At 38.1% G+C, this 23,870-nt stretch overlaps 1 protein-coding gene across 1 annotated transcript in view; it reads left to right on the forward strand.

Annotated features, from left to right (window-relative positions):
* Nucleotides 1-954: 954 nt before the first annotated feature.
* The window catches only part of SMARCA5 (SWI/SNF related, matrix associated, actin dependent regulator of chromatin, subfamily a, member 5), a 41,800-nt gene continuing 18,884 nt past the window's right edge, over nt 955-23,870 (forward strand). The window contains exons 1-9 of the mRNA XM_051963757.1: nt 955-1,226; nt 6,039-6,113; nt 11,263-11,429; nt 13,131-13,231; nt 13,704-13,804; nt 15,978-16,157; nt 17,754-17,909; nt 17,993-18,124; nt 20,794-20,862. Coding sequence (XP_051819717.1) covers nt 1,050-1,226; nt 6,039-6,113; nt 11,263-11,429; nt 13,131-13,231; nt 13,704-13,804; nt 15,978-16,157; nt 17,754-17,909; nt 17,993-18,124; nt 20,794-20,862 — 1,158 coding nt within the window. The 5' untranslated portion in view covers nt 955-1,049. The remainder of the gene's footprint in view (nt 1,227-6,038; nt 6,114-11,262; nt 11,430-13,130; nt 13,232-13,703; nt 13,805-15,977; nt 16,158-17,753; nt 17,910-17,992; nt 18,125-20,793; nt 20,863-23,870) is intronic.

The raw sequence follows: 23,870 nt of genomic DNA on the forward strand, positions 1-23,870 counted from the left end.
TTCACACTCAGACACGAGGGGGATCGTTCAGGAGCCGTTAGTTGCCCGGGTCACAGCCGTAAACCACGCGGGGAGAGTGACAGGCAGTCATTCTGCTTGGAACAGCAAAGGGCCGGGTTCAGATCCCGAGTCCTATGACGCAGAGACCCTGGCCGAGTCACTTAACGTCTCCCGGCAGTCCCGCACACTACTGCACGTTCAGGTTTACTCTCCCCTCGTCCCTGCTGGGTGACAAAGGCCCGGGGCCAGGCTCCGAGTCCCTTGGGAAGGCCAGGAGCAGGTGGCCCTGCTCCGGACCACGTCTCCAGCCCACGAGGACCGGGGGCTGCCCACAGGAACCCGGGCCTAACTCTTCATGGGGCCTGGCATGAAGGAGTCTCCTTCAGCGCTGGGAGCCCGCCGAGGCTTCTCCAAATACCTCAACACAACCTGGGCCAAGAGGGGCCGGGGGGTGACTAGGAGGAGGAGGAGGAGGAGGAGGCAGTTAGGGGGGTCGTTGGGGGCCGTGCGAGTGCGCTCCTCGCGCCGACGGGCGGGCACCCATTGGCTCGCCCAGTCTTCTCGCGCAGCTCAGGCTCCGCCCCCTTCGGCTCTCTAGCGCCCCGCGTGCGGCGGAGGGAGGGGGTGGGGAAAGCGCCATCGCGCGCGCGCTGGTGAGCGAGGTGGGACAGCCAGCCAATCCGCAGGCCAGCCGGCGAGCCCGCATTCTCGCGAGAACTGGAAGCCGGCGGTGGCGGCGTCTGTGTTGGGGACGGCATTGGTTCCTGGTTGGTGGCGAGGAGGGTGAGAAGCGGCTGCAGGAGGAGAGGACGCGGAGGGAAAGCAGCCAGTTCCCCCTCGCGCGCGCTCTCTTTCTCCCTCCCCTCCTCCCAGGCTTTCTTCGTCTTCCCTTCCCCCGACTCGAGCCGGGCGGTCCGCTCCGGACCCTAGGCACCCGGCCGAGAAGCGAGCGGCCGGCTCGGCGGGCCCCTACAGGAGCGGCAGCCGCAGAAGGAGAGCTTCTTCCCAGAGTCTTCTCGCCTCGAGCGAGCCCGGCCGCGCCGCAGGCAATGTCGTCCGCGGCCGAGCCGCCGCCACCCCCGCCGTCGCTGCCATCCGCGGAGACCGTGCCTGGTGCCCCGGCCGTGCCCGCCACCGTCGGCGGCGGCGGCGGCAATCACAACAAAAGCGGCGTGGAGAGCGCTCCGGCCCCGGCCGCCCAGCCTGCGGGCGACGCGGAGATGGAGGTGAGCGGGGCAGCCAGCGAGGAGGGAGGGAGCTGAGCTAACGCCCCCCCCCTATCCTCCCCCCCACCCCGCAGCCTCCCGCTGCCCGGGCAGCGCGTGTCCCTCTGCCCAACTTTGCGGCCCCCGCCCGGATGGCAATCGGAGCCAAGTTACGGGGCTCAGTCTCGGCGCGGCTCTAGCCCGGGCTAAACAATGGAAAGCAGGCGGCCAGGCCCCGGGCCCCGCCGCGGGGAGCAGCTGCGCAGGGAGGGGAGGGGAGGGCGGTGGGGGAGGGCGCGGACGCGCTGGGCAGGATCCCCCACCGGGCCTAAACCCCCTGCCGCCCCCGGATCCCCCGCCGGGCCGGGTCCCCCGCCGCCTCCGCCCTCTCTTTGTGCGCTGCGCCAGCGCCGGGCCGGCTGCCGAGCCCGCGGGCGGCTAGGCCCGGAGCCCCGAGCCGCGGCGGGCGGGGGCGGAGCAGCTGCGGGCACCTAGAACAAAGTGAGCCGGCTGCGGCGGATGGGCCGGTCGGGCCTCTCAGCTGGGGGGCGCTGCCCGGAAATCGGGCAGCGTCCGTGACAGCTCGGGACCTGAGCCGGCCTCCTTCCTCCTCTGCCCCGAGGCTGGGGCCCCCTAATGTGCGGGCCAGTGTCCCCTCTGCCATCCCGCGGCTGCCGACTCTCCTTATCCCCTTTTTACAAGCAGGGAAATCGAGGCAGGCTGGGCGAACGACTCGCCCACGGTCGCCTAGCAAGCGTCCGAGGTTAGGTCTCAGTCCTGCGTTTCTTGGTGGACAAGTGACGTCAGGTGGTTAGAAGTGGTTAGAAGAGTGGCTTTTGGGAACCAGCGAGCCGGGTGGAACGGAGCCCGACTGGACCAGTTTGGAGGGGGTTGCTTAACGTCGCTGGCATTACAGGCTCTGTCCTGGGCCGGGCTCCGATTTTCGAGCCAACTTTAGTGCCAACTTCTAAAACTTTCAAATGGATTTTCGTGGTATGCTTCTCTGGTTTTTAAAAACTTAATTGGTGCAGATTGAGTCTGAGAGATGAGCTCAGAAATAGGCACTTCCCCTTGGTGGTGGTTCTTGTTCAGAAAGTCTTTGAGATGAAGGAGGCTGCCAGAAGCTTGCCTCGCGTCCTTGAAGCGCTGGGGAGGGCCGTGCGGGCGGGTTCTCCCTGCGATTGTCCGTTTGGGGCTTCTCTGGGAACCAGACCAGCCCGTCCTCCTCCTCTGATCCTTGGTGTCCTTGACGGTGCCGTCCAGGTCCCTTCCCACTCAAGTCTGTCACTGGGTTATCTTGAAGTTTGTGCTTGCTCTGCATTTTTCTGTTCCTTGGGTTACTGTTATTTAAAAATGTTTTCTTTTGAGAATGTAGTTGGTATTTAATAATTAATTTCCCAAAGGCCATCCAGTCCAATCTCCTTTAATAAGAAAAACTCAGATTTATGTAATACTTTAAAGCTTGCAAAGTGCTTTTTAACATTATTTCATTTAGACTTATTTGCACCCGAATTTCATACCATCTCATCTTGGCATCTTTTCTTTGAAAACTGAGAAGGAAAACAGGCATGCTATCGAATCTTTATAGTCAAATTAGTGATGGGGAAGTGTAGAGGTTTTTAAAAAACCTTGTATTTTGTTTATTGGTTTTTAAAAATGTACTTGACTGGAGACAACATTTATATTCTGATTATTGACATTCTGAAACAAACAAACTTAAATATATTTGCTATTATCACAGAATATGAAGTCTAGTGAATGCAGTCCAAATTAAGATTTCTTGACTGAGGTAAAGATTTTCTAAATTTTCCTATTCACTGATGCATTAGTTACATCAAATGCAGAACTCACAAAGGCCTTTTTATAGAAAACTTTAGGACAGGAAAGAAATTGTTTTAAACATTCAAAAAAGTCAAAGTGGATGAAAAGTGCTTACTATTCAGACCATGAATCAGAGGTGGAGTGTGAGCTAAGATGTTGAGGCTGGGGTAGTTATAATGATTGTTATGGTATCCTGGAACGTTTATTTAAATCCAAACAAAGAAATTTAATGAAAACTGAAAATTAAAAGTATTACATTAAAATTGAGTTATGGTTTGAGTAACCATATGTTAATGTATGAGTAAAGACGTGAATTTTTATAGAAAGGTATGTTGTATAATTTTATGAGCCTAAGAATTATTTTCTTACATCCATAAGGATGAATAATTTTTACTTTTCCTTCAAGACTTTGGATATACTTTTAAAATTGAAAATCATTGAATTTCTTTTTTTTAAATTAAAAATTATTCATTTATTTATTTATAATAACTTTTTATTGACAGAATCCATGCCAGGGTAATTTTTTTACAACATTATCCCTTGCACTCGTTTCTGTTCCGATTTTTCCCCTCCTCCACTCCCTCCCCTAAATGGCAAGCAGTCCTATATATGTTAAATATGTTGCAGTATATCCTAGATACAATATATGTTTGCAGAACCGAACAGTTCTCTTGTTGCACAGGAAGAATTGGATTCAGAAGGTAAAAATAACCCGGGAAGAAAGACAAAAATGCAAATAGTTTAAATTTCCCAGTGTTCTTTCTTTGGGTGTAGCTGCTTCTGTTCATCATTTATCAATTGAGACTGAATTAACTCTCTATCGAAGAGGAGATCCACTTCCATCAGAATATATCCTCATACAGTATCGTTGTTGAGGTATATAATGATCTCCTGGTTCTGCTCATTTCACTTAAATCACTTCATGTAAGTCTCACCAGTCCTCTCTGTATTCATCCTGCTGGTCATTTCTTACAGAACAATAATATTCCATAATATTCATATACTACAATTTATTCAGCCATTCTCCAATTGATGGGCATCCATTCAATTTCCAGTTTCTAGCCACTACAAACAGGGCTGCTACAAACATTTTGGCACATACAGGTCCCTTTCCCTTCTTTAGTATTTCCAGATTGTTTTTTAAAAGGATCACAGGGCTGTTATCCCTTGTCTAAACTGGTTCTCTTTTATGTATTACGTATTATTTCCTCCCTTAGATTGTGCTTGAGCAATATTTTCCTCACTTGAAGCACAAGCTGTGTGATAACCTAAATCATCTCTAAATCTTCAGAACTGAAACTATTTCAGTCTGTGAAAAGACAGAATCCTCTTTCTTATTCTTTTTGAAGGACTTAATGTGAGTCTTTCTGAACCCTGAAACAACCTTAACAGATTTTTTGGACAAAATAGAACTTTGCTGTTTCTGCTGCCGTAGTTCCTTTTAGAGCCCATGATGCATACTGGGATTTGTTGTTTAGTGGAGCAGTGTTGTTTTCTGTGCGGCAGTTGCTTTTCACAGGGTAGAGAGTGTAATAGTTTTGCCAGTCTTTACAACAATTATTGTTTTACCCTCATCTTTCCAGTATACCTTATTATCTTTTCTGTTGGCTTCTATTGGCTAATTTGACCATAAACAGTATGTAGACTCTATGTCAGTTTTACTTTAATTGTATTATTATTGAAATAGTATATTTTATTTTCATAGGACTTTCCATCTTAATTTGTTCTCATTATATTCAAAAGGTAGGACAGATACTATTAGTATTGTCTCCTATGGTAAAAATTGAAGCACAGATGTTAATGGCATGTGTAGGATCATACAGGTAGTGGAATTGAAATGAGGAACTAGTGTCTTTGATCCACCTAATCTAATGCTTTTTCTGCTTATATCAGGTTGTCCCTTTTTTTCATAGCTGGATACTGCGTGTAAAAGAAGAGACATTGTATATGTTTAATGACAGATTTTTTTGTTGTTGTTTAAGAGGGAGATTTTGTGTAGGAGAGTGAGGATTTTAAATGTCGATGCAGAAAAGTTGAAAATACGTTTTATTGCTCATATGTTGAAAGCCAAGATTCTTAGATCAGCAAGTGGAAAGTGTTGTTGCCACTAAAATGAAAATTTCTAGTTTAAGCATTGGAAATTTACTACTTATAGATATTCTATAGTTGGACGCATCAGTTTTGTACAGTAGAAAAAGTACTTGGATTTGGGAGTGAAAAATATCAAGGATTAGATCTTTTTCTAAAACATAATAGCTGTGTAATCTTGAATACATATATTTTAGGTATTGTTAAATAAAGCTATTCAACAAGGTCCAAATCTAAATTTGTGTTTCTGTAAATTTGATTCTAATTAAGGGGGTTTATATTGATAACTAAATTCTTCTTACATGTTCAAGAGAAATAATGATTTTTAAATTATATTGAGAAAAAGATGTTCAAGGACCAGTTGGTTATCTTGCTTTTTGTTTCAAAATGTTTAACATTGAAAAGAGAAATGAATTGGCCAAAAATATTCTGTTTATTGCTTATAATAGTGCCTGATGAATAGCAGTTTTCTTTCAGCTGATAATTTTGTACTGCTAAAAAGATAACATTACTTTTTTAAAGGATATTTTTCTAATGAAAAATCTTTTTAATATAACATTTCCTCATTTTTTAAACTAAAGGGTTACAAAATCTTGAACATTTTTCAAGTAGGAGGAAATGAGCTCATACCAACAATTAACAAATATTTAAAGGAGATTTGCTTTAGAGCGATAAAAGTACTCTCTTCTTTTATGCTATCAATAGATTTCAAGTTTTGGTTAGGTAAATTGAAGTGCCTAAGATACAATTTATTTTATCTGCGTTAACTAATAAATCATGTGACAGCCATTTAAAATTATAGCTCAATCATTAGAATGTGGAATTTAGAATATTGAAACATTATATAGATACAAGTCAGTTGAAGTGGTAGATCTAATTACTCTGCAAGAGCAATCATTTCCCTTTTTTCCTTTTCTCTTTTAGGATGTATTTGATGATGCATCTCCAGGGAAACAAAAAGAAATCCAAGAACCAGATCCTACCTATGAAGAAAAAATGGTATGTTTTTGTAGGCCTATGAGTAGTGTATATTGTGAAAGCTCTTGAAGTAGTTTGTTATATTATTAGTTTAGACATTTTACCAGTAGGACTTACCTGAAAGCTATAAAATAGTAGTAGATAGTATATTTTCTAAATCACTATGTACTATGTATTTTTTTTTAACCAGAATGATAATGTTTGTATGAAAATAAATGCAAACAGTTTTGATTTTAGGAAATTAGGATTAGTGCTGGGAATATCTATTATAGGATTCAACTGAACATGCATCCTGGTGCTGACACTATTCTGTGACCTTGGGCCAATTACTTAACATCTGTGCCTGTAAAATGAGGATGATTTACATTTTTGCATTACTTAATAGGATTGTTATGATGTAAATCTTAGAGCAGTGTATAAATTTCAATATTGAGTATTTCTTGGTTCCCTTAGGACCTTACGGAGATAAAAGACTTGACACTTGTTTACAAGAGCGTGGTCTTGTAGGACAAAAGACATTAAAATGATGAGAGATGAACTGTGGAACTGCCCATCCTTTATGGCCTTTTTCAAATCCTGCTTTTTCTTAGGATAATCTTCTCTTCCTGCCTCTGAACTCTTGAAGCATTTATTGCTTGTACTGCATTTATTATGCTGATTTTATCTTCCACCCATGAGCCCACCCTCAGTTCTGCTTGTAAGAGTCTTGTCTTGTTCCAGCTTCTGTGGTCTTGGAATAGCAGCAAGACAGTGGAAATGAGCATTGGATTTGGCGGCAGATGACATAGCTTTTATTCTTGCTTCTGCTACTTGATAATTGTGTTACCATGAGCACATTGTTTAACTATTGTGAGCATCATTTCCTTAATCGTACAATTGGAGATGGGGGTTTGGATAGATAACTTAATTCCCTTCTATTTCAAACTGTGATTCTTATGATTTGATACCTTGACTCCTTACGCTGAAAGTGATATTTGAATCTTGATTTTTTCAGAGCACTTTGACTTGATCTGTCCCATGTGCTTATTATGTTCACCTTTGTTATTTGTGTACAAATTTATTTCCCCACAAATTTATTTCCCCCTTTAAATGATGCAAGCTTTCCAAAAGCAGAGACACAGCATCTTGTATGGAGTACTAAAATAAACATTTGTTCACTTCTTGTTTCAAAAAAAAAAAAAAATTTGTGGGGGGGGGGGGAGGTTGGGGAAAGGGTGGGTGTTTCTCAGCCTTACTGACCCTGCTGTAGTAATTTGCAAATTATAAGTACATAGTCGATTTTTCATGGTAGACTTAAGTTGATCAGATGCCAAGCAAATCGTACATATGTACCTTAAGAAATTAGAAGAGAAAAGGTCATTGTGAACTGGAACAATAGAAAAGGCTTCATGCAAGAGAACACAGCTGGAGAACTTGAAGTTCCCTCTAAGATTATCTCTCTGTATTTGTCAACTGCCTTGGGGAACAGTGGGAAGAGAACTGGCCAGAAGTAGGGTTCACTGGTCTAAGCAATCACAAGTGGCAATTTTTTCTTGATTGATAGCCTGTTCCCCACTCCACAGTAACTGTTCCCAATATTCTCACCATTTCCCTGGCCTCTGACACTTCTTCCTTGCTCCCCCTTTTCAGCTGATGATCTGGTCTCTGTGGAGAAAAGTGAGATTTTTTTTTGACGTGTCACCTCAAAAGACCTTGAGACTTGAGCAGCCCTTCAGTCTCACCTCCCTTCTGCCCGACTTTGATAATGAGGCTGCCTGCTGCTTTGCCAAGGCCGCTCCCTGTGTGCATAGCCTGAGGTCTGTTCTCTTCCTTTTCGGGCAGATTGTCCCCTCACAAATGTTTTCTGCTGCCCCTTTAATCTTCGCTCTCTGCCTGTCTCCTAGGTGTTTCCCAGTTGTTTTTCCCCGAACACGACTCCCTCATTTGTAATAGACCATTTATAATAGACCTTCCCAGACTGCGCCATCTCTTCCAGCACTGTCTGTTATCTGTCTGCCTTTCTCAAAGTCCCAGAACTTGTCTGGCTCCTTCCTTCTCCCAGACTCCTCAGCATTTGGCAGGCTGACCTCCGATCATACCGCTTCACTGAGCCTGCTCTCTCCAGCTATTAGGGACCGCTTAATTGCCGAGCTCTTTATAGCTCTCCTCCGATATTGTTGCCCACGCACTGTTACTGGATCCTCTCCCCTCGGTGGGTTTTCATACAGGTTTATCATTCTTAGTTTTCCTCTTACTTGGCTGACTTCTCTTTCTCAGTCTTTGTTGGCTTAACATCTCCTGTTCAATAGCGGGTGTCCCCTGCCTCTGTGCTGAGCCCTCTTCTCTGCCCTCTTTTTCTTGGGTAACTTCCATGGGTTCAGTCATTTCTGGAGATGATTCACAGATTTATATGCTCTAGCCCCTGTGCCATCTTAACGACTGCTTATTGAACATGCAAACCAGATATCTTGGAGCCCCCTCAAATTCTACATGTTCAAAACAATTCTTCCTTATCCCTGAGCCCTTCCTCTACTATGTTTTCCTTCTTCTGGGATATCAGACCTCCACGGTTGTGAACCTTGGCTTTATTCTTCCCTCCTCACTCCTTGCCACCTCACTCCAGTCAGATTTCCAATCGTGTCTAACTTTATGGTATCTCTGACTTCTAAGTATCAACTTCTCTTCAGTTGTACAGCTGGCATCTTGGTTCATTCTGTCTTTATCCTCCATCTCTTTCCTGTAGTGGTGCAGTAGCATCCTAATTGGTTTCCCTGCCTCCCTCCATTCCCCAAGTCATCCTCCCCAGTTGCAAGAGTGGTTTTTCTTGAGAGTGTGTCTACCCATATTACTCTTTATGGCTTCCTGTTACTTCTAGATTAAATTGAACAAACTCCTCTGTTTAATTATTACAGTCCTTTACAACTTGGCTCCAGTCTGCCTTTCTAGCCTCATTCTATGTGCTTCCCGTCTGCTAATCTTTATAGTAGATTTGACTTTGTTTCTTCCTCTTAAACATAGTATACCATTTCACAAGTGGATGTCTCTGCACTGGCCATTCCTTCCTCACCTCTGCTTCAGCCAGTTTCTCTTTTCTTTCAAGATGTGGCTTAAATGCCACCTTCTTTACATGAGGAGAATTTTGGTTAATGCTTATTATCTTTTCTACCTTACGTTAGAAGACCATTGGTTATGCTTATTATCTTCCCTACCTTGTATTGTTGGTCTACTTCTATCTTCACCTAGTTTCCTTTGACCAAATGTTAGATCCTTGAGATTAGGATTTTTTTCTTTTCTGTATGTATCCTCATACATAAAGGATATGTATAAGAGGCATAAAATAATAAGTATTTGTGGATTGATGGCAAATTGTGAGGAAATGGTCATAAGAGTCTTTGATAATTGGAATGAGCCTTTAGAAAATACTTATTATTATTTATGTTGACTGTACAGCTGGAATGGGTCTTGGTTATTGTTGTCTCTGAAGGTTGGAATTTCTTAAGAAAATCTGTATATTTGAATTCATAATAAGCTTTTTTAAAAAAATTCTCTACAGAGTAGTTTTCAGTTTTTACTTGAAATTTTGTGCCTCTATCTCTTTGAAAAGCTTATCCAATTGTAAATGTTGATATTTTTGTATACCTACATTACATTTTTAGAAGATCAAAGTCCTAGAACTAATGCAAAAGTTACTAGATTCAGGATAAAGCCATATTTACTAAAACCTTGATTTCTTATGTACTTTTTTTTAGTATTTGGTAAAGAGAGTAGGACTGTTATGTTTATATAAACATGCTTAGTTCCAGTAAGAATTTTTTTGCTTGAGAATTGGTCTGTTGGAGGATGAAAGGAAAGTGATTTGAGCAAATTAGGAGGGAACAAACAGATCCTAAGGTAAACAAAAAAGGTGCAGAGAAGACATAAAAGGGAGAGCTGATTGATCAAAATGGAGAAATGACTAAACAAAAAGTCATTTAAAAAAAAATACTAATTGTTCCATTGGGTTTTCTTTGGTGGCACTATATTTCTCCATTAATTGTGGTATGCTTGATGTTCTGTGAAAAGTACTTTGATTTTACACTTTTTCAGATCATTCCTTTAAAATCTATTTATATATTAGCGTGCAACTGATAAGTGCGTTAGTGGCAGTATATTCAATATCTACAAGATGGGCATATTTCTTTTTCTCTTTTTATTTTCAAAACATATTCAAAGATAATTTTCTACATTCATCTTTGTAAAACTTTTATGTTCCACATTTTTCTCCCTTCCCCCTCCCCTAGACATCAAGTAATCCAATATATGTTAAACATATGCAGTTCTATTATACATATTTCCATAATTATTATGCACAAGAAAAATCACCGCATTGTTGAAATGACATAATCTTGTTATTGTTATGTACAATGTTCTCTTGGTTCTACTTAACTTCACTTAGCATCAGGTCATGTATGTCCCTCCAGGCCTCTCTGAAATTTGTATATCATAACTTATCAGCCATTCTCCAACTGATGGGCATCTATTCAGTTTCCAATTTCTTAAAGGGCTGCCACAAACATTTTTGCAAGGATACAAGCCAAGTAGAAACACTGATGAATGAAAGGGCATGCAGTGTTATAGCCCATTGGGCATAGTTCCAAGTTACTCTCCAGAATTGTTGCATCAGTTCACAACTCTACCAACAATGTATTAATGTGATGAGCTATTTCTTAGATAGAACTGGCCCTTTTCTTAAAGGATACTATATTCTCTACTCTGAATATAGATTAATATTTATCTATGGAAAAATAATGGATAAAATGAGTTTCTAGTCTGTTGGTACTTAAATCTCATTTGAGATGTGTCCTGACATTGTTTACCCATCATTTATCTAAAATGCCTTAATTTTTGTCTTTAAAAAAGGAGCAATAAGAGAATTCTTTGTTCTTAAGCTTCTCAAAGAATAGGAAGAAAAAAAAGAAATATTTAAATTTTTACCCCACTTCCCACCTGAGTATTGAAGAGTTTTAGATTTACAAGATAAATGAAAATTATAGGCGGCAGTGTACTTAGCCTTTTATTTGTGGACATGTTCTCATTTTATAGTTTAGTATTCTAAATGAAAAAAACTAGTTGTGGTTGATATGTTAACACAGTTTTCTGAGTTTTTGGTATTTACTGTTTGGGTTAAGCATTTTATAAATTCTGTCTACAGCAAACTGATCGAGCAAACAGATTTGAGTATTTGTTAAAGCAGACAGAGCTGTTTGCACATTTCATTCAGCCTGCTGCTCAGAAGACTCCAACTTCACCACTGAAGATGAAACCAGGACGTCCAAGAATAAAGAAAGATGAAAAACAGAATTTGCTGTCAGTTGGCGAGTAAGTAACGACTATTATATCCCTTGGTAAAGATTACAGTGAACACGATTTCATTTTCTTAATTCTTGTTAAAAAGCTAAGTTTAGCTAACTTTTCAGTATTGTCCACAGGTTTGTGTTTTTTTTTGAGAGGATGTTCATTAAATTTGAAGTTTTACTTTCGTTGGCAAGTGCAAGGTCCTTTTTGTAAAAATATGTATATAATTGCTGAGTATAATGATAATAGAATGGAATAATTTTATTGGTTATTTATAGGAGAGTTGTAGAGACAAAAGGGGAAAAAGATGGTGTAGGTTAGAAGTATGAGCAAGGAAATAGTGATGTTGATCAGGGCAGTTTGGAAATAGATAGAAGAAATAAAAATTAAAACAACACAGCTATCAATTCAGAGGGTAAGCAACTCGATGAACATTGGTATTCCTTGTAGGCATAAGCTTATACAATGTGTATGTTGGAGATACTAAAGCAAATTGACCCTTACCTCTATAGGAATTTATAGGGAAGATAGAAAATGTACATAAATAAGTGTAATAGAAGGTAAATTGAGGACTGCAAGTTAGGAAACCTTTCTGTTCTGAGCCAGAAAGGAGCAGTCACAAATGAGAGGGAGCAATACTGCCCTTCCTAGGAGTACTGGCTTTAAGTGGATTTTGAGACATGACAGAGGGGATGATTAGTGTGAAATAAATCCAGAAACATGGATTTCTTGGGCTGCAAATGCCAAACTGGAAGAGTTTTCCTCATCTTAAAAAAGAAAGAGGGTTATGTCATATTCTGTGGGCTCTTATCTCAGAAACTCTAGATCCTTTTGATACAACATAGATATATTTAAGTTGTTTTAAAGTTGTGAAGTGTTTTGCCACTTCAATATTTTTATTCAGTATTGAATTATTAAGTGTTGTATGCTGTTAAGAGAGAGGGGAGATCAGTAAGGTGGAGTGGACCTGCACACAGATGATAGCTTTATCTTAAGACAATTAGCAAAATGCTAGTGACCCTGTCATGAGGCCTTACATTTTTGATAAAAGTAAAGCTCCTTTTTTTTTTTTTAAACTTAATTTTTGTTTGGATGTTCTAAAGATTATATTCTCATTCCTTGCTTTATGATTTGGGTAATTGTGATTTGTAATGTAAAGGCCAAGTGGTGACCTCGTTTTCTTTTGTCCAAAAGACAACTGATTCTTCTGGGCTTGAGTTACTTAGGTATGTTGGTTAAGTATTATTACTACATAATGTTTCTTGGATTAATAGAGTTTTTGGAAATGAAGAGAAAACATTTTTACTCAGTGACAACTTATCACTTTAATTCTGATTTTTAAAAAATCTTAATTGGGTGTTTTTGTTTTTTTTATATTGGGCTTCATTTTAAGATAGGGGGAAGAACTGTTGAAATATTGACTAATAGCTAAATGTAGAAGTCAAACCAATCTTTGAAATTCAGATTTCTGGTTTATCTTTTGAATTTTTTTTTTTTCCTAAGGGCACTTGGGACTAAGCCCAGGGTTACACAGTTGGGAAGTGTTAAATGTTTGAGGCCAGATTTGAACTCAGTTCCTCCTGACTTCAGGGCTAGTGCTCTATCCACTGAACCACCTCGTTGCTCCATCTCTTTTGAATATTTAAAATATGTTAGAATAAATAATATAGGGAGTTTTTCTTATGAATTAATTTTACTTTAAAACTCACCTTTTTTCTTTTATAGCTATAGGCATCGTCGAACAGAACAAGAAGAAGATGAGGAGCTGTTAACTGAAAGCTCCAAGGCTACCAATGTGTGCACTCGGTTTGAGGATTCTCCATCATGTGCGTGGGATGGGAGAGGGAACAATATCATGGGGAAGATGTTGCAGTTCTGCATTTTTATCTCTAGAAAAGAGACATTTAGTCATTTTATGTCCTTGGAAGTACCATTTATGTATTTAGGAAATATGTGAACTCTCTAATTTTAGGTTTTAGATTAAATGACAAAGTTTTTAACTAATTTTGTTGTAATTAGTTTCATTTGAAACTGCTAAATTTCATTGTATTGAGTGTTGCCTGTTTTTATACTCAGTTGGAAACAATGTTCACTTTTACTTGAAGATAAAAGAATAACAGTAATATGAAAGGCAGCTCAGGTGGGCCTTTGATTAATTAATCTCATGGTGCTATTGTCAGTGTAGATATTTTCCCACCTGGAATTAATTTGTTATAATTAGTACTTCTACAGACTAGAATAGCTTTTTTTCCCCTTTAAACTTTATAATTTTTTTTTCCTTTTGTGTGTCCCTCTTAGATGTAAAATGGGGTAAACTGAGAGATTATCAGGTCCGTGGATTAAATTGGTTGATATCTTTGTATGAGAACGGAATCAATGGGATTCTTGCAGATGAAATGGTATGTTTTTAATAATTTTTAAATGAAGCCTTAATTTGATGTAAACATTTCTAAAAGTATAAGATATTGTTATGAAGCTTTAAAATTTAGATGTATTATTCATTATAATCTAAAATGATAACAAGTTTGTAATCAGTTTGCAGTCTGGTTCAAAACTGAATGTATTTAAATTGCATAGGCTCTGTATTGCATAAGCCAACTGTGAAGCAGTTTATTTGATAATAATTTTGATTTTTTTAAGGAAATTCATATGGGAAGCAATTTTTTATTTTCCAAAAACTTAGGATTTTTTGATACTGAATTTGTATTATTTCTTACCTATTATAGACTAAGCTACAATGTAGCTTATGTAATTTATTATTTATGAATGATGATTTATCTAATCCTGGCTTTATCAGTAGAGTGCCAACTTTATGTTTTTAAGCCACTTTGCTATTCTTCTCTTAAGCCAATCACATAGTAATAAGGAAAGCACCAACATTGTCTCAAATACATATGCATTTTTTAAATGACGTTATTATGGTCAGATTATCATGATCAATAATGTTATTACATGTAATTTTAAGAAAAAATTAGTGTTAGCTTTGTTCTATTGAATTACATAACCTGTTATTATCTTAAAATTTTGGAGGGGTTAGCTCCAAATAGGTATCTGATTGTGAGAGGTACGGGAACGTCTGTCTGCAGAATTTGAAGACGTAGGAATAAGATAGACTGGCCAAATAATGTGCTAGACTAAGGAATTAGCCATACTTGTGGGTTTTGGGATATTGTGGTATTACGTATTTTTACCCTAGGATTCAAAAGATGATGTTCCAGGTTTTACAGCAAGGTGTAGAAAAGCTGTTTTTAAATCTTAATTACATATACTTAATATTAGAAATTTTGGTTTCTGCAAGTACATGCTAATTATAAAAATAAAATTACCACTCTTTAAATTTCCTTTAAAATTAAGGATGCAATTTTTTTTTTTTGGGGGGGGGGCAGTTAAGACCACTGGCATTTTGGCTATTGCAAGTGACTACTTGAGCTTTTTAGAAGAAACAAAAAAATGACCAACTTTGATTTAGGATTATTTATCTTTGCATTTTTCCATATCTACTTAATGTACCTCTTATTAAAAATTATTTTAAAATGTATGTTTCTGATTATAGGAAATAACTAGACAAGGGAAGGGAGTGGAAAAATTGCAGTAATTTGATAGACCTCTATCAAATAGCTCAGTAGTACATGTGAAGGAAAACATTTTTCATTGGATGTAAATTATTTTATTTCATGACTTCCCCTTTTGCCCATTCCTTCCTGATATTCTTTATTTCTCATTTCAATTTTGACTTGGTCTTAACTATATAGTTACAAAAAGAATTGTTTATGACTTGCCTAAAAAAAAAAAAAAAAAACCCAAAACTTGCCTTGAGGCCTTTGATAATTGGAATGATTGCTTACTTTAAACTAAGTGGTTGATACTGTGAGCCACAGTTCAATGATTCTTTTGGGAGCTAAGTTTATCTCAGGTTTCTGAATAAATCTTTATTAGGAATTACTTCATTAGGAAGTCATAGTTGTGTGGTAATCAAAGCCTGGGACTAACTAGTTTCTGAGTGTTGAATATCAGGATGTATTTGGTATTAAATAAATTTAGCTTAATATTTAGTTTTAGGTTTGAGGAACTTAGTGAATTTTAGGGAGATGTAGTCAAATATCAGTTGTTTTTTTCTAAGGAGAAAAGGGAACATAAGAATGAATTATATGAATAGTTACTAGATTTCCCTTTAATCTTTCTTTTCTAAACCAAATGATTATACTTAACCAACAAAGAATAAAGTTGATAAGAGTTTCACTTTTTCTTATCTCTATAGCTTGTAAGTTATTGGCTTAGGTACATTTCATTTATGAGGCATCAGAGAGGAATCCAGGGTTCTAGATAATCAGGTATGTACTAGTAAGTAGTATTATTGATGGGGGCAGCTAGATGGCACAGTGAATAGAGCACCGGCCCTGGAGTCAGGAGGACCTGAGTTCAAATCCGGACTCAGACACTTAATACTGCCTAGCTGTGTGACCCTAGGCAAGTCACTTAACCCCAATTGCCTCATCCCCCCAAAAAAATTAAAGAAAAAGTAATATTATTGATGGTTTTAGATGTTTTGTCTTTAATCTTGGATATTTTCAGGGCTTGGGAAAGACACTTCAAACAATTTCTCTTCTTGGATATATGAAACACTATAGAAATATTCCTGGCCCTCATATGGTATTGGTTCCAAAGTCTACTTTACATAACTGGATGAATGAATTCAAGAGATGGGTACCAACGCTTAGATCCGTTTGTTTGATAGGTGATAAAGAACAAAGAGTAAGTATCAAGTATTGTATTGAATTTTTGTTACCAAGTAACTGTCTTAATTTTGCTTCTAAGAGAAAAAATTCTCAAACTTTTAATCAAAGAGCGTTTATGTATTAGTGGGCTTTAAAACAAATAGTGCAGCTCTGGAAAAGTATTGTTGAAAATTATGGATATGGAGCTTGGGTAGTAAGTGTATAGGGAAGGCATTAGCATCATGCCAGAATTGAGCATGAGCAGTTACTGAAAACTTGTATAATGTAATGCAGTCTTTTCTTCCCCATCTGTTTATGAGAGAAGTTCAGATGATCAAGACTTATTGCCTGATGTCTGTATTTCTTCACAACATCTCAACCTTCACTGTGACTGTTGAAGTTTTCTTCCCAAATAGATCTTTGTCTTCTGAAGAAGGGAAAAATTATCAGCTTTATTTATCTAAGGATTTAATTTAAGGGTCATTCTAATGACACTGTTTTATACCCTGTAATTGAGGATATGGTCTAATGGATAGGGTGCTGGCTGGGCTCGATTTTGCTTTGCTCACTAAGAGGTTTGACTCTGAGAAAGTCACAGTGTGCCATAGTAATTGGCATGCTGGACATAGTCATAGTATGACCTTTGGCAGGTCATGTAACTTTTGTGTAATTCTAGTTTCCTCATCTATTAAATGGGAGCCGTTCTTAATGATTTCTACCTTAGGTCCTTTCTAAGTTCTTAATCCATGGCTTTTTTCCTGGTCCTAGAACCTCCTTTCTGGTGCACATTGTTTAAAAATACAGTTTATATTCAACTTAGAATTTTTATGTTGGAAAATCTGTCTATGTATCGGTGTATACATTATCATTTCCTTCTTAGTAAATAAATACATTATAGTCTTTTAACTATTTATTCCAAAAACTTTTTTCTTTTGTGTATTTAAAGCCAGTTTAATTTTTCCTTTTTTCTCTCTTTTGTTTATTGCTCTGATTTGGAGAAGAAAATCAAGATAAAGTTTTGTTCTAAATCTCATCCATCCCAACAATTTTTTTTTTTTCCCTTTGAAAATATAGCTTCATTTTTAGCAGGTGTTTCTGTTGAATGAAATGAGCATGCAAAGGGTTAAGGGAAAAGAGCAGCAGTTTTCCATTTACAAGAAAGAGTAGAAAGTAACACTCATTTATCCATTCCACTTTCTTTCATTTGAGATTCTTCTCTTTCCTAAATTTCAAGGCCCTCCATTATATTTCTGATACTGTGATAAGGCCCTTAAAAGTTGTTTTTTTCTTTAGATTTTAGATGTCTTAATTCTAAATATGTAACTGGGGAAAAATGGAAATATACATTATAAAATTAAAATTTACAAATTTACTTTTTCTCAAGTACATGGCATCCTTCACAACCATGCTTGGGGATTGTTGTAGTACTTTTTAAGAAATAGGAGAAATTTCTTAGGAGGAAGCATCTTGTAAGTAAGTGGAATGAGAATCCCAAAAGATACCAAAGTAACAGGCATAGGACCTAGATAATTCTCTTGTGTTACTGAAGCAACACCCAAACTTTGTTTTAGAAACTGCAATAATGGAGAACTATAAATATATTGTTTTAATTTTCATCTCTCTTGCTACATAGGCTGCCTTTGTCAGAGATGTATTATTACCAGGAGAGTGGGATGTATGTGTAACATCATATGAGATGCTCATTAAAGAGAAGTCTGTTTTTAAAAAATTTAATTGGAGGTACTTAGTCATTGATGAAGCTCACAGAATCAAAAATGAAAAATCCAAGGTAAGGTCATTAGAAAATTATTTGTTACACTGAAAATTTTTTATGATCATACACAATAATAATTTTCTTTTTTCTTTTTCTAGTTGTCAGAAATTGTAAGAGAATTCAAGACTACAAATCGACTACTGCTAACAGGAACACCTCTTCAGAATAACTTACACGAACTCTGGGCGCTTCTCAACTTTTTGTTGCCAGATGTTTTTAACTCAGCAGATGTAAGTTTTTCTAGTAATTAAGTTTTGGTAGGAAAGGCAGCATTGTCTGGTTAGAGGACTAATCTTAAAATAAAAATTTTGATTAGATGAGTCAGAAGGTACTTCTGTGTCCTTTAATCCAGGCCATACCTGACCCTTTGACTACATGTCACCTTGTTAAAAACCCTTTGATTAGGAGAAAATATTATCTCATGTACATTCCTTTCTACTTTTATATAGTAGTCACAAGTAGGAAGCTTGCAGGAAACTCCTATTTGCTTTTTTTTGCAACTTGTGGGCATTGTTATTTTGGGATCAACTAAGAGAAGTCTCTTCCACTTGACAACACTTTCAGTTCTTGAAGACAGTTAATGTCTTCTGTAAAGATTTGTAAGCCCAGTATCTCTCTTTTGGTAGATCAATTTGGTAGTTGTTCTTTTAAAAGTTTATTTAATTCTTATTTTAGCATTTTTTGTTTTTTTTCTTGAGTCATCAGAACTTTAGTCCTGTTTGACTAGTTGACTTACTTGTAGAATTTCAGGCTGTTTCATGCTGCCCTTTGTTAGGATATGCTGTTCCAATCTTCCTTCTGTAACAGATTATTAGTTGGAAGATGGATTGAGCCCTTCTTCCCAAGGACAGACAGTATTAGTGACTATGCTTTGGGAAGAAAGAGCTCCAGCATATATTTAGATAAGCTGAATCCTCTTTCATTATATTTCTGTGCCAGGAAGGGATCTGTTTATTGCAGGCCTCATCCTTTTTTCTCTTTTCTGTACAGTTGAAATATAGTGTAGTTTGATGAGAATATTATTTAAGTTTCTGTTTATCTTCTCAGATGCTGTTTGTTCCCCTATGTTTCTTATGAATGTTGTAAATCCTCATGGAGTATGTCTTTTCTCTTTGCATATACTTCCCTCCATCTTTCTAAATCCATACCTTTCTGGCAGTTGAATCTAGTCATACTCTCAAATTTCAAGTAATATTTCTATGACTAGGTTTGTCTCCTTGCTTTAGAATTTATAATTCACCTTGTTTATTACTCATATTTTGTATTTGTTTACAAACACCCGAGGTTATTTATAGATTTTTTTTTTTTCCCCCTGGGAATTTCTGGGCAGCTTTGCTTCTATTCTGCCTACATGATAGCCACTTTCTATTGGAAGTTTTCTTCTTTTTCAATTGAAAGCCTTTTTGATTCTATTTGTAAATCTCAAAATAAATACATTCTTTCCAGCACTTGTTAGATACTAAAAATTTGCCCAGTCTGTCACCAATATTTTAACCTGTGAACAATTAATCCAAAAACTGTTCCAGCCTAGCATTTTTAAAAAACTTTTTGCTTTCCATAGTGGTTATCTTTTGACTTTCATTTACATTGGGGATGAAAATAGTACCTATTCCCCTTACTCAGGTATTTACCCATAACATCATAATCTTCCAAAGTTTATCTTTGGAGCCCTTTTGGCTTTATCATTTCTTTCAACATGAATCACAGAAATGAGTAGTAGCCATGTGATTTGATGAATCTCCAGAGGTTCTCTCTCTGTGTTAGACATGTTGCCTCTGTTGCCTGAGGAAATAGCAGATATTCCCAGGTTGATTTAAAAAACTACTTCAGTATCCTCATTAGGAGAGCTGCCAAACCCCACCACTCATTGTCCTTTGACAAGTACTGGATGCCATATTTCTTGATAGCACTTATTGGATCTACAGCATTATTCTTTGGAAAATAAGCTGCTTTTTCCTTCTTAGAAAGTTCAGCACTATGATTGATCTCTTTTCCTGTGATAGAGTATGTAGGCTCTTTTAGAGTGAGGATTGTTTCATTCTTGTCTTTGTGCCCTCAGTCGATGGTTTTAAAAATTTTTGCTAGGGCAGAAGTTTGAGACTTTGTTACCATGACCAGGCATGTGATCAATCTGTATTTTCAGTTTGTTTTTTTCCCATGAATCTTTGTGGTTTGGCTTAGTGATGAACTTTAAAAGAATATAGTAGCTGTTCAATCAAATCTTACAAAGTACTAATTTTAAAACTACTTACGATATGAAATAAAAATTGGTAGTCTTAATTTCACTTTTAATCACTTGGTTTAAATCTGACTAGCATTCTTCTGCCTAAATAGACTAGATTGGCTTTAAGAATGAAATCAGGGATAGCGAGGTGGTGCAGTGGATAAGAACACCAGCCCTGAAGTCAGGAGGACCAGAGTTCAAATCTGGTTTCAGACACTTACCATTTCCTAGCTGTGTGAACCTGGGCAAGTCACTTAGCATCCCAATTGCCTCAGCAAAAAAAAAAAAAGAGAGAGAGAGAGAGAGATCAGGAAATCTTCCCTTTCCCACCATTGAAGCTAAGGAAAAAAAAACAAAAAACTAAGGTATTGCTTTTCTAATATTATTTAGTTTTGGTTGACAATAAATTTCTTGACTTTTCCCACCAGTACTTTTCTGAAATGATATTTAATGGGATATAGTAGTTTATATCTATGGAATTTATAAACATTCTTTTGGTGTTATTAAGAACTACTACTGTATAAAATGGGAGCTTTGGATTAATTGACTTCTGAGTTTCTAATCCTAACTAGTCCATAAATCTAAATTATTGGGCTAATCACTTTGGGGGAGAGGTCAAAAAGCTATTTTGTTTGTTTCATATATATGTTGTTTTTCTTTGTTTTGTCAAAATAGGATTTTGATTCATGGTTTGACACAAATAACTGCCTTGGGGATCAGAAGCTAGTTGAACGTCTCCATATGGTAAGTAGAGGGTTATTATTTATTTATTTTTTAATAATAGTTCTACAAATATCTAACTGAAATAAGAAATGAAACCAAGAAGTCTTGGTGTAATGGATGATATATTGGCCTTGAAGTCAGAGAGGACTGGGTTCAAATTCTATCTTTGATGATGAGTGATTCTTGAGCAGTTTACTTAATGTCTGTATATTTTTAAGCATCATAAAGCTGTGAAAGTCAAAAGTAATCTAGGAAAATGCAAAGCTGCCATCATCAGTATGTATGCTCTCACCATGACAGAGCCTGATGGAGTTAAAGAAAAGTTTTATGAAAACCTGGGGGCTCATCCTCAGTATGATGAAAGAGGATAAGATCGCAATTTGAATTACTTTAATGCTAGAGTAGGAACAGACTATGGGATATGGCAAAGAGAGTCTTTAGGAGGAATAAAGTTGGGAACAGCAGCAATTACAGTCACTTGTTGGGGAAGACTCCTGCAGCTTAGGACCTTCTTTTCCCCAACAATGTCTTATGTTAACTAAATGTAAGAAAACTGGGTGGGTATGCCCTCGTAGCAAATGACCATGTCATTATAAAGAGAAGTGACACATGGGACTTGAGAGGACGGAGGTGATAGGTGGCACAGAATACTAGTCTGATCATAGACTTGTTCTCTGAGCTAAAAAATTAACATTCAACAAAAGCAGTGGTCCTAAAGTAAAGAAGATTTAATTGTCATTTGTCAGCAGAATAGAGCACTTGCATGAACAGTTTGTTGCTAATTTAGAAATAAAGCTGAGCTTTTAAAAATTTGGTATATAGCACTGCATTTACTCATCTGAGTCAGAACACTCAAAAATAATAAGATTGAGGAAATTCAGAAGCTGCTAAATAAAAAACTAGAACTCTTAGAAATTTTTCTTAGGAAAAAAACTCAGGAACTTAGAATACTTTAGAAGGATTGCTTTTCTGTCTCTTGGAAGGCAATGTTTAACTCGATCAAAAATAAAGTGCAAGTGAGGTTTGGAGAGATGCTGGCTTTTTGATTCAGTATTAAGATGAAATTCAGATTTACACCAATTGTAACCATCTATGGTAAACCTAAAGATAGATTAACTGAAATCTATTTATGGGCTAAAGACCTATGTTGTATTTCAATTATTCAACACTGATGGAGCCATGCTGATTGGTGATAAGTCCTAGATATAGACTAAACATTTCCATTGTGTTCTCAACAAACCTTCATCAACTAGTGCTAAAGTCATTGATTGTTATAGCTCAGACTGAAATCAGTCTTTCTGTAAATGAACTTTGAACTGAAGAAGAGGTTTTGGATGGCATTATAATTCTTTCCTAGCAAAGCACCCGGTGCTGATTGTATTCCAGCTGAGATTTATAAGGTATGGGGTCCATTGCTTGTGTCAAAGCTGACTGGAATCCTCTGGGTTTTATGGCAAGAGATTATTCCTCAGGAGTTCAAGGATGCCTCCATTGTCCATCTCTATAAAAGAAAAGGAAATAGGTTTTCTTGCGATAATCATAGGTGGGGTGAAGTAGTATGGAGTATGAGGAGTGGGTTTCCCTCTGATTAAGAAATAGAAATATTTCTTAATCATTGCTGGCAAAGTCCTTGCTGACGCCCTTAGTAGATTGATCCTTTACCTGGAAGATGATCATTACCTGAGAGCCACTGTGATTAAGGAAAGGGGAGAGAAATGATGAGTGTAATGTTTGTTGCCTGGTAACTCCGTAAGAAATCGGAGGAGCAGAGCAGAACATCATCTGTTTATCTCACCAAGTTGGAGGGCTTGTGGAAGATGCGGCTAAGATTTGGTTGCCAGGAGAAGTTTGTCAGCACATTAACTGCTGTTAATGGACAATGGGCAGTGCTCTCCAGCTTTTCCTCCAGATACCTAGAGAGTCAAGCAGGGCTATGTGCCTGTTCTGGGGCTTTATAGCTTAGTTTTTTCAGTGATGTTGTCAGATGCCTTCAGTGAGGATAAAATCAAAAGCATCAAGGTCAGCTACCATAATTTACCATAGATAGTCATTTATTATAAATTATTTAACTTGAAAAGGCTCTAAGCCTAGACTAAAATGGAGGGAGAGCTGGTGTCTCAGTATGAATAGATTCTCTACTGCTTGTGCTGACTTTTTCCCTAATAATGCCAAGAACACAGCTCTCCCATCAGCCAATACTGCACCATTTGTATGTCGAACCATTGGTTACAACAATTAGAACGGTTTTGAATGCTTTGGATAAACTCACATATCTTGGCAAAATGCTTTTCGGGGATGTACACATATATGAGATTGATGCATGCATTGCTAGAGCAGGAAACTGAAGGAAAGAGCAGGAGAGGAGAGCCATTGGGCTGTCTGCCCACCTGGAGGCTCATAGAGCATGTGTGATGACCTTGTCTGCTTATTGGACACTCTGCTAGTGTCATACTAGGATACTGAGTCGCTTTCATTAGAAATGTCTTAGGAAGATTCTGAAGATCACCTGGCAGGATACAATACAAGGTACGGTACTAGACACGGAGGTCCTTTCTGGAGCTGAATTGCCAGGCGGTCAAACTCTGCTCTGATTCATGTTGTTTGAATGCCAAATACATGTTTGCTTATAGGATTGTTGTATGGAGAACTTAGAAGAGGCAAGTGCTCACATGGAGGTCAGAAGAAGCAGTACAAGGACTCTCAAAGTCTCACTGGAGAACTTTAGAATTGATTGTATCCCAGAAGGCATTGTGCTCTGTGAACCAAGCAGAATTACAGTGACTCAAAAAGAAATGTGAGATGTGCAAATTTAAGAGGTGTCTCAATGTCACATGTTCCCATAGACTTTTTGTGTCTAATTTGTGGTAGAGCCTTCTGAGCTTGGTCACAGTTGGACTCATTTTATCTTGACCCCAAGGTGCTATCTTTGTCTTCTTCGAGTGTGGAGAACAACAATCAATCAGTGTCAAGCAACTCTTTAAGAGAGTCAAATTAGCCTGTATTATTGAGGTAGTTTGTACACTGGGATA

The sequence above is a fragment of the Antechinus flavipes genome, chromosome 6, assembly GCF_016432865.1.
Source record: "Antechinus flavipes isolate AdamAnt ecotype Samford, QLD, Australia chromosome 6, AdamAnt_v2, whole genome shotgun sequence".
NCBI classification, from domain to species: domain Eukaryota; kingdom Metazoa; phylum Chordata; class Mammalia; order Dasyuromorphia; family Dasyuridae; genus Antechinus; species Antechinus flavipes.